This window comes from Gymnoscopelus braueri (genome assembly GCF_963280865.1).
Source record: "Gymnoscopelus braueri genome assembly, chromosome: 17".
Lineage (NCBI taxonomy): Eukaryota > Metazoa > Chordata > Actinopteri > Myctophiformes > Myctophidae > Gymnoscopelus > Gymnoscopelus braueri.
In genome coordinates this window covers 25,846,498-25,866,241 of record NC_137617.1, presented here as the reverse complement: position 1 = coordinate 25,866,241, position 19,744 = coordinate 25,846,498, and the positions used below count along the sequence as shown (strand labels likewise).

The 19,744-nt window shown below is 41.8% G+C and overlaps 1 protein-coding gene across 1 annotated transcript in view; it reads right to left on the bottom strand.

Annotated features, from left to right (window-relative positions):
- Window positions 1–5,861: 5,861 nt before the first annotated feature.
- The window catches only part of LOC308105550 (1-phosphatidylinositol 4,5-bisphosphate phosphodiesterase delta-3-A-like), a 28,143-nt gene continuing 14,260 nt past the window's right edge, over window positions 5,862–19,744 (bottom strand). The window contains exons 6-16 of the mRNA XM_080456355.1: window positions 19,102–19,327; window positions 16,767–16,968; window positions 15,263–15,407; window positions 14,382–14,534; window positions 12,292–12,435; window positions 11,378–11,534; window positions 9,270–9,386; window positions 8,547–8,725; window positions 7,668–7,803; window positions 6,886–7,035; window positions 5,862–6,776 (exon numbers count right to left, since the gene is read on the bottom strand). Coding sequence (XP_080312481.1) covers window positions 6,568–6,776; window positions 6,886–7,035; window positions 7,668–7,803; window positions 8,547–8,725; window positions 9,270–9,386; window positions 11,378–11,534; window positions 12,292–12,435; window positions 14,382–14,534; window positions 15,263–15,407; window positions 16,767–16,968; window positions 19,102–19,327 — 1,818 coding nt within the window. The 3' untranslated portion in view covers window positions 5,862–6,567. The remainder of the gene's footprint in view (window positions 6,777–6,885; window positions 7,036–7,667; window positions 7,804–8,546; window positions 8,726–9,269; window positions 9,387–11,377; window positions 11,535–12,291; window positions 12,436–14,381; window positions 14,535–15,262; window positions 15,408–16,766; window positions 16,969–19,101; window positions 19,328–19,744) is intronic.

The window sequence follows — 19,744 nt, the reverse complement described above, 5'->3', positions numbered from 1 at the left end:
TACATTTGATTGGGTAAAGCGCGGCCCGCTTCCTGATCTGAAGGCACGCCCATGCGCACATGTTATGACGAACCTCACCGACAGATTCCAACGCAGTGCAGAATCTGTTCTTGAGAGATTAGTAAGTATCTAATATCGGGGACCGCTGGAAAGTGAAACTTTGCACGCACATTCCCAGTAGACCAAGGAAGAACCTCCACCCCAAAGTTTTCAAATCAGTCTCATGGTGCAAACCACACTTTTTGCTTCTACCCCTACAGATTTTGTCCAAAACTCACCCACATTGGTACCTATTTGGGTGACACCTATTAATGTCATGTGATCAATAGTATCTCAGATTTTTCGGATTCAGTTCCGATTGGCCGCATGATTGGCTTTTAGAGTTTGCGGGAGGGCCCGTTTTGCACAAAATGCCACAAATCATGAACCGCGTCTGATTGGTGTGATTGTGAAGCTGATAAATGAGAAAGTTGAGTATTTCAATTTTACTAACTGAACGCTAACATACAAAGCACGACTTCAACAGTGCTAAGAGGCACATATTGAGGTTCACTGAGTGAGATGGTGTGGTGGTCTAATGGTCTGAATTTCAGTACAGAGAGTCCATGTTCAAGTCCTATTATTACTGCTATCGTTCAGTGCTGGGGTACTTTGAAATAATAAAGGTCAAACTACAAAAGAACAACTCGAAAGCACTAAAAGACAAATCCGGGGTAGAACAGTAAAGTTACATGATGCAGTTTTAAATGCTGACGTATTTCAACTTTACTAACTGAAGGCTAAAGAACGCTTCAATAGTACTAGAGACATCAGCTGAGAGTGACTGAGTGATGGTGTAGTGGTCTATTGATTAGACTCCCAGCACAGACATTCCATGTTCAAGTCCCAGTCCTCCTATAGTATAATGCTGGAGGATTTCAACGTAACTTTACTAACTGAAGGCTAACATACAAAAGAACGCTTCACCTATGTCTGAATATGTTTGAATAGCTCTGTCGGAAGAGCTCTTGACTCTGAACAACAAGGTCATGTGATCGAATCCTGGAAATGGAAAATCAGCATGTGAGCAGGCCTAGTACTCACCACAACCCACCACAGTAGGCTGTATAAGTTATTCAGGTCAGCTGGTTATGGTACAAATACTGAGTGAAAACCCAGCTCCAAACACATTAACTTTCTTGTTTTTAACAGGGTTACATGCTGATATACAGTATCCTCACCCTGGCTCTAATTTGGGGACAACATAAACCAGATTCTTCTTCTTCTTCTACTTCGGTGTTTCATGGTAGTTAGCATCCGTAATTGCATTACCACCACCTACTGGAATATATGTTTGTACTTTTTTCCCTTTAAATGTCCATTGCCATCGACAATGCATTGGGCGCTTAAAGTTAAATATTTCAAAAACTACAAATTATTGAAACCACATTCAAACTTTAAAATGTTCATCTTACTGTGGACATGTTTGCCTGAACATGAATATTTGAAATGTTTTATAGTTTTAGAAATATACTCCTTTAAAGGTTCAGACATTTATAATGGAGGTCGATGACAGGTTTTGGCACCTCAAAAAAACACTTTCACCTAGAAACTCCATTCACACTTTTTATAATTCATCTTACTGTGGACACAAATGCTTGAACTTTTTACTTTAAAATGTTTTGTAGTTTTTGAGATATTTAACTTTAAGCGCCCAATGCATTGTCAATGGCAATGGACATTTAAAGGTGAACCTCACTGTTCCTTCATACTTTAGCCTATAAACTTGATTCACAATTGAAAAATTCCACCTTACTGTGGACATGTATGCTTGAGATTTTTACTTTGAAATAATTTGTAGTTTTTGAAATATTTAACTTTAAGCGCCCAATGCATTGTCAATGGCAATAGCCATTTAAATGTGAAAAAAGTTAGTAATCCCGTGGAAGCCAGATTGCTCAGAAGCCGAGTATCCTGTGCTGGGATTCAAGCCCATGACCTTGTGGTTTGAAGTCAAGAGCTCTACCAACTGAGATACCCAAGCACACTAAGCTCTGTACATTGACATTGCATGAATGTGATGGGTCAATCCCCCAAATTAATTAAAGGCGTTTGACTCATGAAGTCTTGCTTTGTATGTTAGCGTTCAATTAGTAAAGTTGAAATACTGGCACTGGCCCACAACACCTTCACAGTCAACAAATGTCAGCTATTCTAGTACTTTTTCAGGCATTGCAGCTGCGAACAATCATACTATAATTTGAGTAACCTCTGTCTGTCCGTCTGTCTGTCTGTCTGTCTTGGGTCGTGGTCTGTGTCGCGCCTGTATTGCGCATGCGTCGTATACACAGAGGGTGGAACTGCGCATGCGTCGCATGCGCACGAGACGACTCGCGCTAAACGTTGCGTGTGTGTGTGTGTTTGCGACGGGACCCGGGGGGTTCCGCGACGGGGGGGGTGTGTGGGGGGTTGCCCGTGGGGGGGGATTGCCCGTGGGGAGGGGTGACCGCGGGGGGTGCCGCGGGGGGACCCGCGGGGGGACCGCGCTACAGGACGTGCAATAACCTTCACCGGGTATGGTCTAGTGTAATGTAATGTTTAATGTTTAATGTTTAACTGCAATGATGAGCCTGCACAACTAAGAATTTCACACACCTTACTTGAAATGTGATGTGACAATAAAGATTGATTCTGATTCTGTAAACACGTTGTTTATTCCTTAAGCTATCTCTTTTTTTTTCATAGAACCACCATACCAATAGTGTGATGACAGATATGGTAAGTGAACACAAACAATCTCAAGCACGTCCTGTAGCGGGGACCGCGCTACAGGACGTGCAATAACCTTCACCGGGTATGGTCTAGTGTAATGTAATGTTTAATGTTTAATGTTTAACTGCAATGATGAGCCTGCACAACTAAGAATTTCACACACCTTACTTGAAATGTGATGTGACAATAAAGATTGATTCTGATTCTGTAAACACGTTGTTTATTCCTTAAGCTATCTCTTTATTTTTCATAGAACCACCATACCAATATTGTGATGACAGATATGGTAAGTGAACACAAACAATCTCCTTCATATGCATGTTAACAAGTTATTTTTATCCTGTCAGTCTTTTTTCTTCTTCTTAAAATACATGAAAGAAAAAATGAAAATGAAACAAGTTTTAGCTTTCTCATTATTTACATACAGAAAAAAGCTGTATAACAAAAAGAAAGGCATACAGTATTGTATTCTCCGAACCAATCAACCTGATATAGTTGAATAACATAAATGTTGGTAATAGTGCAGGTGATACAATAGAGACAAAATTAGACAACATAATACTTAACCACTTAATACTGCCATAAATAAACAACAAACCTAAAATGAATGGTGCAACAATAACATACGGTAGTTTTCTTAGTTATAAAGTACATCTTTCCCTTTTATCATTGCTACAGTTCCTTACTTCATACAAAATAAGAAATGCACTTTTGTAGAATTTCCCCCCTATTTCTCAGTACCAGTGGTGGACATTTACTTGAGTAGGCCTAATGTGCATGCTACTGTGTGGGGGGTCTTTCTTTTCCTAATTTCCTTTGATCCTTTGGTCCTAATTTTCAATACAGCAAAGCTTTGATATTCAAAAGAAAATGTACTTCGTAATTTGTGCAAATGAATACTTGAGTATTTACTTGAGAATATACTTTGTCCACCACAGCTCAGTACCAATACCAGTCCTTCAAGATTCAGTCCTCAGTGTTAATTTAAATGGATCCTGGTTTATTTTTACACTATCAGAGTTAAATTAACACTGTGCATTTACTGTGTTCTATAGCAATACGGTCTTCCTCAAACAGGTTTCTTTGTTGAATAAATACACATGCTTCAAGTCACAAAACTATTTGTCACATAAACATAATTAAATATTCATAGTATTTCTTGTCACGATGAAATTGGCAAAATCATATAGTTTTTAACACCAACTTTTACAAAGTAATATGTGGTAAAAACTGATCTGTTTAGTAAAAACCTGTATAAAACCAATGATCTAAAAATAAAAATGCACTACTATAGTACTGTAGTACAGATACAGTACAGATATTGAAAATACATTTTCAATATCGTTGGGAAATCTATTCAAACAATACAATAAAACTTTCCTATAAAACTCAAGATTGTCTTCAAGTTATCCTTCCTTGCACAGTACACTGTTGAACATAAATGACATGGAGTATCATAACATAACAAACTATTGCTACTATACTGAGCATAGGCTATAAATAATTAAATACACTTCATATATTATATAATCTGCTATAAGGCAAATCTATTTAGTGCATATCATCATATTGCTACAGTATTACATAAACTACAGAAATCATTTTACAAATACAAAACTATGAATGACTAAAACATTATATCAGATATGTGGTTCTTATTTCACTGACAACCAATAGTAAAAAGATACAATATAATTAGTAGCTATGGATATCTAAAACATGCTCACTGCAGAGCCAATATTATACAGTAAACAAGCAATCTGATTTAAAAAAAATCACTGCCCTACAAGTGAATATTTTATACCATAGTCTACAGTACAAGAATGTAAAATAATTGAACAGTGAAAAATGTTTTGTAATGGACGGTTAAAAACAATTGCTGGAGATGTTCACCTTGTGTTTCCCTTTAAGGTTCCTTCTATACAGTGAGTACAATTCAAACCGGACAGCTGGATATTAGGGCACAGAGTAGGGATGAACAATAGCACTTTATCACTGCCTAGTGTCTTCATGTGTCTTTCAGTATATATTTTTTTAAATGGTCAAAATACTCTGAGAGACCCTGTATTAGTGTGATATCTGATGCCAATGTCAGTATGTATGCATACCTAGTACAGTAGTAATTAACTTAATAGTAGACTGATGTCACTGATGTTTGATACTACAAAATATAATGTAAAAAAAAAGAGACATCAAACAGCAGGCATTATGCTATTCAAATAAAGATTGTAGTTAAAAACAGAGCTTTTCCTCCTCCTGAAATGGAAGGTGTCTAAGGCTATAGGGTTGGAATCTTTAAAGACGGGGTGCCGTGATTTTCAGTGACCCCCCCCCCCCCCCCCAAAACATAATCATCAGGTATTATGGTTATACTAGGAGGAAGATTTTTTTCAAAAACGTGTACAGAAATTGTTAAAATTATGTTTTTATGTGGACACGCCTCCAGTTCATTAAGTATACCTGGTTCTCACCTTAGCACCTCCCACCTGTCCTAGTCCCTCCTCCTCCTCATGCCCACACCTGTTGTGTTATGATAATGAGGGGGAGGGTATGTTTTTACTATGTCACTAATGCGCTGTTTCTCTATTGGCACGTTTGACCCTCAAGGTTTCAGCCTCCAGGTAGAAACTCAAAATAGTCAGAGAAGACATAAAACACCATAAAAACACCACCAGGGGGCTTAATGAAGTTCTATCAACCTCATAGACACATGAAAAACAGAAAAAGTGCAGAACCATGGCACCACCTCTTTAAGTGCTGAAAATGTAAAAGCCACACTTAGCACCAGAACGTGTCACATTAACGCGATAGAGTCCTGCTCTAAAAGTCAAGATGAATTGACAATTTTGTGAGTGTAAAACAAATAAGGATCCAGCACCTCCAGGGATGGGAATATTGTTATTAGCCTCTGTACCTGGTAGACTCCAAATATCATTGTAACATTACTAGACAAATATGGTTTCATCCCTATGAACCGAATGTATCGACCAGAATTGACCAATCATTCAGGATTGAGCGGGCTTTGGTGTCACAAGGTTAGCATCCAGGTAAACAGTCTGTGTGGAGAGCAAAAGAGGTGGAAACATGCTCAAAACCGATGGCTATCGTCTAGTTAAAAGTTCGATGAACATTTAACTAGTTAGATAAACTTTTAACTAGTTAAAGGTTCGATGAACTTTTAATTAGGCGTAAACTGGCTACTTCTGAAACAATCCGGTCGTACTCTGAACTCCATTCTTACTCCTCAAGGTGCTAATCGGATTGTAAACAATGACCGACGCATGGTAGAGGAAGTCTTGGCCCGGATATCCAAGACGTCCTCTACCAATAGATAGCCGATAGGTTCCGAGATTAAGCAGCGCTTGACTGATGGCTGGTGTTAATTCCTCACCTAATGCCAATCCCAAATGGCCAATCACACCCACACCATCATGGTGAGGTGTAGCCGAGTACGCCCTGCCATAATGCCAGAAGCTTCAAATGTCCGTTGGGCCTAGGGGGATTCACCTATTGGATGAGCGTTTTCCCCAATCCAGGTTCAAATCCCTGTGGTTACATTGGGGGTTCGTCCGGGATCAGGTTTCTAGGAGAGGTGGAGGTAAAAACGGGGTGGTTGTAGCAGAGTATAGCCCTGCCAGCTAAGAAGCCTTATATCTCCGACGTCAAGGAGATTTCCCTTTGGTAGAGCAGTAGATGTTTGGTTTCCCATGCAGGAGAGACAGCTTTGTGAAGAAGACATGCATATTACACAGCTGAAGAAAAGATCTGAGTGAAACCAGTCAGATAAACTCCTTGTTATGGAGGGAGTATGTGGTATCAGGGCCTCTTGGCCGCACATTTGGCTGGGGACCTGGCTCCTGACTGGATCGGGGACCTGGCCGCTGACTTGACAGGTGATATGGCTGGCGATTTGGCCGAGGACTTGGACGGGCTGCCTTGACAGGGTGCGACCTTGACATGGATGAACAGAGAGGCGGGGGACAGACTGGAGCCGTCAACCTTAAGCAGACGGACATGACGGTAACCTGGGGATATGTTAGAGGGAAAAGGTCAGGATGGAGAGCTGTTGCAGTTCATAACATCTCAGAGTGAAATTACAGTGTATGGGACTTCCTTAATATTAGCCTCACACACCTGTACGTAGGCTGGTGAAGGGCAAGGTTTTCTGCCCAAGGAAGTCATTCCTGGAGGTGAAGTCGTGGTCCTCCACCATAAAGCGCACCATGGCCAGATCAGGTACATGGATGGTAAAGTTAAAGGTGCAGTCCCACCGAGGGTTAAAGCCTGAAACACAGCAACCATGTTGTTATGATCGACAGGTTGATCTTGGGAGATATTTTTGGTTGATTGTGGAGCAATTTGAAAACCTAGACAAAAACAAGCATTCATATTGTACGCCGACCAATCACACCCAGGTTTGCTGGTTTGAAAGTGAAACCCGATATGCCATGTCAGAGGAGTGGTTCAGTGTGAATGAACACAGGAATGTCCCTGGCTGCATATCAATGGTCCCTGTTCAGAACTAGGCTACTACTACTAAACCACAGCTAATGAGATGAAGGAGTTTGGGTCAAGTCATTTCCATGCAGAATAGAAAGATTTTTTTTTCTTCGAATGGAATAAATCATCAGTAATCAGAAGACAGTAATCACCAACGTGGGATCCCTTAGTATTGTTGGGTTTCTATCCTACCAGGTAGTTAATTGTATTCACCCGACACTCCAGGTCGCACTAGTCCCTGATTAGACAGCTAGTGGAACAAGCTGTCTTATCAGTGTGATACTGCAGGTGATGGAATTAACTTCCTGGTAGGGTAAAAAAACAGCAGCAGATCCAGGAGGATCACGGTTGTCCAATAACATTAAATCCATTAAATGAACATCAGAGGCAGTTATGACAGCAGAATGGTTGTTTACCATTGTTATCAACGCGTTGGGTTTTCTTCTTGTTGTTGTCTATGGGGGCACCATGTGTTTCCACCCACACCTGAGGGTCCACAATGGAGCTGGGCTTGTCCCACTCTGGCTTGGGCAGCTGCTGGGCTGAGATCACCTGGGACAAGACAGCAATAATTCAGCCTGATAAACCACACCATGTTATATCCAATGGCAGGGGTCTTCAACATGCTTCAGGCCAAGGACCCCTTAGCTGAGAGAGAGTTGAATCAGGAACCCCCACTACATATTGGTTTCATGTTAAATGTGTGTTTTCAGACATTTAACGACTTAAAACCCTCAACACTTTGTAAACTTGACCTTTGGCTCGTACTTGGTCTGCTCTTTTTCCCCTGTACACCAAATCTCTTCGCTGAAAATAGCCGACCTACAAGCTATATGTAGATCTGCTATTTTCGGCTAATGTTCCCCCCAGAATAGGGATGCAAGGGTTCAAGTGGTTAATGTAATTGTTTTTAAATAAAGTTCCTATCACACAAAGATTTGGCAGAAGCCCTACAGTATCTCTGAGGACCCCCTGTTGAAGACCCCTGTCCTATAGTAAAGTGAAAGATCAGAGTAAGCAGCATGAACCCTAGTCAACACGGTGAGCGGCTAATGTATGTGGTAAGAAAGCAAGTATATGCTACAAATTAGGAATAACATCAATGATACAGTTGATAGTACTGTCTAGACTCTAGATTCTAGTGTGTCATCGATCTTTTTGTTTAAGGGGTGTAAAACGGTTCACAAAATTCATGGTTCAGTTCAATACCATAGTGGTGTCACAATTTGGTACATTTTCGATAAAGCAAAAAAGTTTAAATCTATCCATCTATATTCCTAGGTGCATTGTCTTACCCGTATGGTGAGCATGATAGGCTTGTGGCCGGGCCCTCCACCAACATTCTCTGGGTTGAACTTGGTGTCAGGTTGGCACATGAAGGGAGGTTTGAGGACATATCCACATAGCCCATTAGGCAGGAACCGCCCCTGATTCAGATCCATCTGCTCACCAGGCGTCTGGAAGTTCAGTGCCACTGGAGAGAGAATGACCATAATGGGCTTTAAAGTTTAAACTATTCACTGCCAGTAATTGCATACATTTATAACGGTTACCTGCATGTACAGAGGAGGGTTTATTTAACCACATTCAACGTGGCGTCCCTATTTTGACCATGTCACTATAGACAGGTAGGGGGCAGAATGCAGCACTCTTTAAAGCATATCTAGAATGCGCATCATTCTAGTTTGAGACTGGCCACATGATCACACACTCAAATAATGCACAGCTGATTAGAGTGCGAGTTCCAGTCAAGGCGGTTTTGCCCCATGAATGCCCACACACCTAGTAATAATGTTTGTAAACAAACCTGGGTAAAGTCTTCAAAACTGGTTAAAATACTGTTGTTTTTATAAGTCACGAAAATAGCCGATCTACAAGCTCACAACATTGTGAGCTTGTAGATCATCGATAAAATTTAAAAAAAAAGTAAGATAGTGCTTTAGTGGTTAAGATTGTGAGAAGGCTGTACAGTATGTGAAACATGCACTTGTCTTGGCATTGTCTCAGTGAACTCTCACCAATCTGGCAGCCTCCGTTCCACATCTCCTGAGGGTTGTAGTTGGAGGACTGCAGGCGCTGGCCAGAGGGGTAGATCCTGCTCAACTGGTGGCTGTTGTGACGCACAAAAAGCACCCCTGGAGTGGGAAATGGAGGGAGGGCGTTTAAATGGTAAACAGAGTACACAGGGAAAAAATCACTATCTGTTTAGGACTAATTAAGTGACATTTTCAAATACATTTAATACATTTATAAAAAAGACTAGCAGTGTTACACACGTGTTCTGTTTTTCATAGTGACCCTCACCATAAAACCTAGTGCGTTTCATTTCTGTTTTAATGCCTTTTAAAATAAACAAAGGGCTTTGATCTGGAGACATCTAGGAAACAGGTTTAACTTCATTCGAACGCTGTTCACCCTGCCATCTCTATCTGTAATGAGACGGTGGGATGGCTTCATTCACTGCACTCAAGTACTGCTGACATCAGTTCAGTTGTGCTATTTATAACATTGTTGCTGTCGGGTGGAATCCTCAGAATTCAAGATCTTCAAGCTGAAAACAAGCTTGTAGATTGGCTATTTTTGCAACTTTTGTGTGACACTGTAGTATGACGAAGTAGGGCATTCATATACCAAAAAAAATGTTTCTGCCCGACAACATCGACATGATACAGTTGCTGTGTACAAGGCTCGCTATGTGTACTGCAATGTTAATTTGTATAAATATGACATCATGCTACATCAGAGGTCATCAACATGTCCGTACACGGACAAACGTGTCCGTGGCAAGACATGTCTATGTCCGTGGCACATTTTTTAAAAGTCAACGGCATGCGAGGGACCACAGTGAGAAAATGGTGCAGGAAAAGAGCAAAAACAGAAGGCATGTCATCTGTTCAGAAGGAGCTATTTGCTACCAAAGCAAAGGAGGGCAGAACTGGACAAGTAAAGCTGGTTGTCGTTAGTTGAGAGACAGTGTTTCAAAGTGTCCACAATGACAATAACAACTAAACTGCTCAAAAAAAGTTCGGAAACTTAACTTCGGTCAATTATATCTCGCCTTTAATAATACCTTTATAATAACACTCAATCAGACTGGTTCCTTCTCCAACCTAAAAGTTAGCTCACCTCTGATCAAAGTTAGGTGCCTTCGCATGAAACTGTTGTGACACTGCATTCAATTAAAATCCTGGCATGCCCATCATTAATCACTCATCATTAGGCCTACATTTTTTGTCAGTGTTCCATTGGCATTTTATCCTTGACGTTTCCGTGAGAAGCATTTAACATGTAATTATTACGTCTAATAAATCAAATCAAGTGTTTGTAGTGTGTGTCTTTTAGAATACCTGATCACCTTAATGGAAACCACAACTAGCTACTGTACCTTGCCAAACGAAACCAACCGTTTTGCTGGTAGAACTTGATTTGAACTTGAAGCCAGCAATCTCTATAAAAGTCGAGATGTATAATACACACCCACTCACCTTTGCAGCTAAGTGACCCTTTTGCGATGGATGATGGATGTACTGATGAGACTCAATTATTATTATCCAAAATAATTAGGATTTAGTTTTTGGTGGTTAAGTGGTTCAGTAGTTTAATGCAGACATACTATTGTCTTAAAATGTGCAGCACATTGGAATAGACCCTATGACACATTAGTAGGCCATTAGTATACATTTAGGGCTAGGGCAATGTGTTTTGGGTAAGAAGATTATTTTGCATGTCTGTGGCAAAAATGAAATATTAATGAAAATGTCCATCACGAGCTGCCATGGTGATGACCCCTGTGCTACATTTAACCACGTTTACCCATGTAAAAGTACACACGTTTACCCCCAAAAAATAATTTTGCCCATATGTCCATCCCTAATGTACACAGATATGCAGTACAGTATGCAGGTACTTGATCCCTAAATGCCTAATTCTTTTTCTGGTTTTATCATCCCTTTGGTCCTCACGAAGATAGTAAAACATGGTAAACAGACAAACACAAATATTAACACGTGAACTTAATAAATACAGTGAACAGGCGCACACAGAGAAGCAGACATTCACTCTTTCCCTCAGACTCCCCAAGTCTCCCCATCCCTCTCACACACACACACACACACACACACTATACCAGTGTCTTTGACGTGTCTAAGAGCATCGCTCTCAGAGAAGGAGGACATGTCGGTGGCAGGCTTCCTGGAGGAGTGCTCAAAGTCTCTGAATGGAACACTGCGCGTATACACAACCAGATCTGACAGCTCCGCACTCAGTTTAGACACATGTGGCTGCTGGGGAAGTACACAACACATACACATTTATAAAACAACAAACCATTAAGAGAAAGGTAAATTAAACAATCTATGCCAGTGGTTCTCAAAGTGGGGTCCGGGGACCCCAGCAAATTATTTAATATAGCATCAGATTCAGTTTGACGCTATTTTATGCTTTGGCTATTCAAAAATAGCCAATCTACAAGCTCAGCTTGTGAACTTGAAAAAAAAAGTAATTTGGGAATAAATCCTGAAATGTTTTAACACAAATCTTATCTCTTATGGGGGTCCCTGGCACAACATCTTTTGGGGGTCTGTGGCTAAAGACCCTCCAATTCGGGGCTCCTTGGCATGAAAAAGTTTGAGAACCAATGATATAAAGCATTATTTTCCTACAGTAATAGCAACTGCATGCAACGTTGTTAGACTTGTCTGCAGTTTCCCTTTGCTAGTGTGAATACTCTACATCACTGGTTCTCAATGTGCCGTCCGGGGACGCCCAAGGGTCCTTGAGGGGGTTCCAAGGGGGTCCCCAGTTAAATGATTGATAGTTACAGTAGGAAAATATGGACCCTAAAGGTCTATAACTCTGAGAGTGTACAAATGGAACCAAATGGGCCCTCTACCGGTCCATTTCATTCCATTTGTACACTCTAGTTACAGTATGGGGGTCCATGGCCTGATGCATACCAAACTGGGGGTCCGTGAAATTAAAACGCTTGAGAACCACTGCAGTACAGTAACTATGGACAAGGACACAGGGTATTCTGCCCACCTTTGTGCTGGCTGTCTTAGTCCTGGGTTTGCTTTCCGCTCGGCTGCTCTCCTCATCCGAGGAGCTGTCTGAGGAGCTAGAGGAACTCTCCTCCTCTGGCAGTCGCTCCTTCTTTGCTTTCACCAGGATCTTCCCTTTTAGGTCCTGAACATACACACACACACAACACACACACCAAGATAATATATTTGGATGATGTTTTGATAATAATGGTCTATCCGTTGTACCCATTGTCCGAGTACCCATATTCCGTGCCTCGGCGGTAAGTTCTGTGTCAAGTGCCCGTTGTTTCACGCGTGCTAAGCCTCACATGCATGGCGGTTTGCCTCACGCCATCACTTCAGTTATTGACCATCCCATGTTCTCATCTCTCACATTTTCTCTGTTATTTACATTAACGTCACAACAAAAATGGGTTGCAAAGCTCAGCCAATCACCTACACCAGCAACAAAAACATCCAATCCGGAATTCGACGGGTCAGGTAGGCCAATCAGGGAAGCCGATGCATACATTCCCTCCAATTACACTGAGTATCGCGGTCCTCTACTACAGAATCGGTGCGTCCTCCGCAGACCCGTGTTCAGACAAATACAGATATTTGTGATTTTTGGTTCGCGGAAACCGTTCGTCCGATCAAATTGCCATTCGGTGGGGGCACACCTCTGGGTCACACACACCCAGAGACACACACGTCAAGTTTGAGACGATTCAGAGTTAAGCCCAAGACAGACACACACACAGGTTTCGTGAATCAATAGAAAGATTACATAGTTGTCATTGACTGCTTTGAATATATTTGAGAATTGTGTCATCGTGCACAAGAAATATGCCAACGTTCGTCCCAGTAGTATGCAATATTAGCTGCAGAAGGATGGACACACACACGCAAACGCAAATGCATGATCGCAAACGCAGAGAAAATATTGTGCAGTGACCTCAAGGGAGTGTGGTTACTGGGGCACATAACACACAGACGCACGCACGCACGCACGCACGCACGCACGCACGCACGCACGCACGCACGCACGCACGCACGCACGCACGCACGCACACGCACACACACTCTCACTCTCACTCTCACTCTCACTCTCACTCTCACTCACACACACACACACACACACACACACACACACACACACACACACACACACACACAGACCATAGGTTCCGATTATGGGCTAAATTTGGAATAAGTGGGACACTGACTAGCAGATGGTCCCTAAAGTCCTCTCCAACACAAACAGTCTGCCATCTCCTTTACATATAATCCCAGCTAAATTGCATTTGCAATTGTTTGCAAATGCTTCATAACACTAGATGGCTGCATCTCCACCAGGGGAAAACCTCTGGATGTGAAATAGACACGCCAGATTGAAATTCTCACAGCCTGTGAGTCATCAGCTATTTTTAACCTTGTCCAAACTCACCGTCTCCTGGAAACAAGCTCCCACACTGCAAAATATTGCAATCCACCTCACCTAGTGATCTCTCTTATTCTGAATTATAATATAGCAAGAACTTGATTCAAATTTAAACGAAGCAAAGAAGAAGAAAAAAACTAAAAGTGTAAGAATGTACAGTAAAATCCTTAGTGCTAATTTAAAACTTGGATTTTACTGTGTATATATATTATAGTCAAAGTAATCACAGTTGGCTCCTGTTTTGCAGATAACAACAGAGATTCTCTTACTGCATATCAGGCAGTTTGACATGTGTGCCCTAACTTTAAATTTTGTGAATAATAATACAAATGCGATAAAAGCGTACAGCAGGGAAGACTCGGCAGATTGTACTATCCCTCACACCTGATGCTACCCAGAGTATGTTTTTTGAACCATATTCATACTAGTCTACACAACTACATTTTAGACATTAAGCTGACACACAATGTGACTGTAGCATACCCAGGTTAACAGTCTATGTCAGTGGTTCCCAAAGTGGGGTCCAAGTACCCTCAGGGTTCTAAATGGACCCTTATAGGTCTGTAACTCTGAGAGTATACAAGAGTTATGGGGGGTCCTTAAAGTTTGAGAACCACTGGTCCACGTAACCACGGATGCAGCCTGTTTGTCCTATCCATGCTCCTTACCTCCGGACAGGGCAGGCAGTGGGGCTGCAGTCCGTTGAGGGGCTTGGCGAGCAGCTTGTCTCCCAGGATGGAGCGCAGGTGGCGCGCCATGACTGTCTGCTGCTCAATGGAGCAGTGGTTCTCCAGGGACAGGATCAGAGGGTAGGGAGACGCCTGGGGGGTGAGGGGGCACAGACGGGAGCACCATGAGCTGGTATCATCATACATAAGTAGCAATGTTAACCACTTAAGCCTTGCTGTCCCTATTTTGGACATTTCAAAAGTAGCAAACATAGCCGATATAGAAGCCCACAACGTGTCGGGATACGACATGCCCAAAATAGGGATACCAGGTTGTAAGTGGCTAACTAACGTTTTTTGTCAATATAACTAGGTAGGCCTGTCACAATTATTACATAATCGTCTAATCGCAATTATTTGAGATAATCACAATTATTTTGCATTTAAAAAAAAAAAAAAATAGAAATAGCAGATTAATCCCAATTATTTGTGTAACAAATAATCGTCAACTTAAATTTGTAATCGTGACAGACCTAGGTACTTGCGAAGTCTCAGTGCGAAAGTAGTTGCAATGTCTATACATGTGCAGGACTTTACTTGCCGAAACAAGTGTTGTTGATTCTATAGACCAATTATTTGTTTACCAACATTGAGACTGGATGCACAGGTGATTGTTTGACGCAATCAATTCCCAACGTGTTGTTTCGGGTTGCGCTGGTTTCAGCACACCCCAACCCCCTCTTGTGTGTTGGCTAGTGAGGCGCGTCCTAGCGAGACCTGACAGAATGGGTTTCATTGCGCGCATACTGGTTGTGCGCATACTGGTTCTCTTATCAGTGTGACGTCGTCTGTTAAGGGGTCTATTAAACAGCTGTCCTCACCTTGAAGGCGTACTCATTGATAGTCTGAATGACTTCCACAAAGGGCACTTTAGAGGTCAGTGTGTGTCCGTGGTAGATGACCGGCTCGCCTCGGTCTCCATCCCAACAGTCCAGCTCCACGCAACGACAGCCGTGGTTCAGAGCTCTGACAGAGACAGGACGGGAACAGTTAGGATACAAAATGCTGTACTACATACTGTATTCCATTTGGGACTGGGGGGTATTTTGTAATCCTTTACATTACAAGTAAGTCTACTTACTTAACGGTAGGGTAAGTGATCTTTTTTGGTTAAAACAAAAAATATTTTGTTAAAAGGTTAAAATACTATAGTCTGATAGTAATCATTGCTATAGAGTGTTTTTTCAGTAACAGATGTCTCCCTGTCTCTCCAGCTCTTTAATAAACAGAAAATACATTTTTCGGTAGGTGTCAAAATCTCAGCCAAGCAGGAGAAAGTACCCATTTTTAAGCTTAATTTGTATAGTGTTCCAGTTCCAATTTTGTCTGCTCATTTCTTAGTGTTATCACTTCCAATTTCACTTGTTTAATCTGTATCCTGATTGAGTTCTGTCCTGGTTGGATAAAATTGGAAATTAAACTGAAACTGAAACGAAAATGCATTTTCTGTTTTATAAAGATGTGGAGAGACAAGGAGACTCCTAATACTGAACAAACACTCTATAGCAATGAGTACTATCAGAATATAGAGCTATTTAACACTTATTTTAACCAAAGCAAATCACTTACCCCACCTTTAAGTAGTAGTACAGTAAGTCTACTACTGCATTAGTTACACTAGTTTGGATTTACACTTTGGGTTTAGTTACACTTTGGATTTAGTTACACTTTGGATTTAGCTAGCTACAGTAAAGTGCTTATGCTGGGGTACTTCATTGCAATTATTACTGTATGTATTTACAAACCTCATTACCCATCCCAACAATACATCTGGTTAGAAAGATCATAGAGATTTAAGTCTGGGAGCGATAGGTGCACAGGTAATGCAACCCGCTGTTTTCTGTGTTTCACATTTTTTGGGGGTAATATATGAATGGAAAGCCTCATTCACAAATTAGAAACTCTTTTTAGTGTGTTTCTAATTGTGTGCCTTTGATAGCATGTGGTTGAGCAAAACAATGTTTTGAAGTTGACGGTACAGTAGGCACCAGTCCACAACCACTGCCACATAATTGTAGTTGTCGTAGCCGTACAATTAAGCAATGGTCCCTCAAAATAGATTTTGGTTTATTTTGCCAACCTGTCACTTGCCAACCTGTCACGGACGTGTATTGGTGGCTATAACTCAAAACATTATTTCTTAACCATAACAATGACAACTTTTATCTTGCATGGACCAGGAATATGGTCAATGTCTTATTGTCAAATTCTATTATGCTTGTGGGGATATTTGGTCCTCACAAGTATAGTAAGACCTGAATTCAATGGGACATTGGTCAGTAGTCCCATTCTCAAGAGCACCTTGATGACCTGGTCCATTAGTACCTGATGTAAGGCTCAATGCTGCTGTCTCCAGTGAGCTGGTCCTTGGTGAGGTAGGTGTTATGAGAAGAGGAGATAAAGTAATGAGACAGTGGGTGGGTCATGTCCTGGTAGACTCTGCCATGGTCCGGGTCAAACACACAGTTCTCCTTAGACAGCATGTATATGGTGAAGCCGTTGGCCGTCATGAACTGGTTCTTCTGGGCTGCACTGGGCCAGAGACAAACACATGAGTCAATAAAGGAGGAGAGACAACTAGTACTTTAAAAAAAAATCTAATCCAAGTGATTATTGTAATTGCAATTTGAACTGTTATCACAAGTTCTTCTTGTCAAGATTTTTTCAGAACTTGAAAGTATCGTGTATTAGGGGAACACATGGCAAATGAGTCCAAAATTAGTCAAAAGTTTTAAGTCGTGTTTGTTTAACAAAAATTTAAGTGAAAATGAGGTACAACCAAAATTAAAATGGATATGAAGTGTGTGAACAAGTCAGTAATCATGCAGTCATGTCTGCAGTGTGCGGGTGTGTGGAATGTGCTGTGTGAGTATAAAAAGGTGAAACACATAACAGCCTCACTGCCAGCCAACAGTGAGGCATAGGGGCATGGCCGTTACACAACTGGCAGTTGTGGGGCTGCCCAGTGCCCACTCCCACCTGCAACTGTATTTTAGATGGAATTATTATTATTATTTTTATGGAAAGACCTCAGGTGGGTAGGATGGGAATATCAGCAGCACTGAACATTAGCACTGGAGCCCACCAGGGCTGCTGCCTCAGCCGTAGAACTAGAATCGTTCCCCTCTATATTCATGACAGCTTGTCCTCCCATAAACTTTCAAGGGAAACGATCCTATTTCAAGGGAAACAATGAATCGCACTGCAGGCAACATCCTCAATACTGATAAGACCAAAGAACTAATCCTAGCTTTCAGGAAGAAAGCTCCCCCTCTGGAACTTCTGTGGATTAAAAGTAATGAGGTGAAATGTTTCGACAGCTCCAGGTTTCTGGGCCTGTACTTCACCAACAACCTGGGTTGGTCAGAAAATAGTGGTGGGGAAAAAACATTCATATCGGTGAATGAACTATTTTGTTCACACGCAGAAACACAGCACTCTCATTTACGATCTAATTGCACCATCTTCTTTGTAATATAATAATGTGTAGAAGTAATACATAACTCCAATAAATAATGTAAAGGGGTGCGGGGGGACGGCATGACCGAAAGTCGGAGCGTAACAGTTTCAGGAAGTGAACTAGTTCGTTCACGCCAAAGAACGAGTCATTGTGAACGAATCTGTCATGAACGTTCCATCACTATCAGAAAACGTCTCGGCCACTGTCAAGAAGGCGCAGCAGTAGCAGCATTTCATCATGTCACTGAAGAACGGCAGCTCATAGCCGAGTATGATGGTGCGTTCACCCGGGCAGATTAAAAGATACACGCTACCATTCATTTTCAATGGAAACCAGCGACATGAAGATACAAAGATACATCCGACGTTTGTAGCTGTAGCTCTAGCGACAAAGATACAACGCTACAAATTCAAGTTGAGGAGGGTTCAACTTCCAGACACAAAGATACAAAACTACAACTGTAGCTCCGATGTCCGCACGCTTGATGACGTCAGCGACCGTGTTGAGCAACACAGGTACAAAGCAACACAGCGACAAAGATGCTGTGTATTTTTGTATCTTTGTATCTTTTAATCTGCCCGTATGAACGCACCATCAGGCTCTCATCCAAGCCTACAGAGGTCTTGTGGAGGGCATCCTCACCACTGTGTGGTAATGAGAACACCACACTAGGGAAAGGAAGGCCCTCCGGAGCAGTGGTTCTCAACCTTTTCAGGCCGTGACCCCCCCAAAATAATCATATTTGAACTGGGGACCCCCCATTCTGACAAGCACTTGGAATGTAGGAGGCATTGAGGCATTCAATTTAGTTTGACTCGGTTGACAGATAAATATTGTGAAAATAGCCGATCGACAAGCTCACAACGCCTCGCAATCTGCTAGATTTCTTTGCCTCGGTCTTATATTATTTGAAAATTTGGCCAATGTTTGAACAGTTTTTTAGTATTGTTTGTTGATTACTTTTGATGCAGTAATGGTATTTTTCTTTGCCTTCTTTTTTTTTTTTTGGCATTAGAAAGGTTACTTAAATGGTCACTTCACTGTCATCAGACTACTTGCAAATTCAGCCTGGAATAAAACACGCTGCCCATGCACGCAAGTATGCACGCATGCACACATGCACATACATACACATGTACAGTATGTGTGCACATACTGCTCATCCCTCAGCAGTCTGTGCGTTATAATGTATCGTCGTACCCCATTCGTTGAGCTCATAGCTGAGGATGAGGCTCTGTGCGTGGACCAGTGAGGCGTCTTCACCCTGGTCCTTCAGGAAGTCCCTCAGGTCCGTGGTGGAGAGAACACAGCCGTTGCCAGAGTAACGTGCAAACACAGCATCCAGCTCAGGTCTCCGCAGCAGCTCCCTGCAGAACAGCTCAATCTCCCCGTGGTCCAGACGACCGTCTGCAGACCGATCACACTTCTGTCAGAGGGAGGGAGAGAGGGGAGAGGGGGGAGGGGGAGGGGGGTTAGTGTTCAGTAAAGCATGGAGGCTCTATTCTAGCCCACAATGTACTGTATTTGTCTGATAAAATAGTGCTGAGCGTAGCAGGTACAGTACATTTTTGGAATGCTCATTTGCCCAGAGTACAAATTGTTTTTTAATGTCCTGCCTTGATTTTTTGGAATGCTAATTTGTACAGTCTATACAGTCGACCGTGATATTCTGTATATTGGAGAAAAGGGCACTGCAGTAAATCACACAGGTATGTGAAGATTAATAAACAAAAGAATGATGTCAAACCGTTATACCTGCCAACACAGAGTTCTATCCTCTACAGTATGTTAATTTTAGTTTTAATTTAGTTTAGCCAATTAAGTGTGTGTGTGTGTGTGTGTG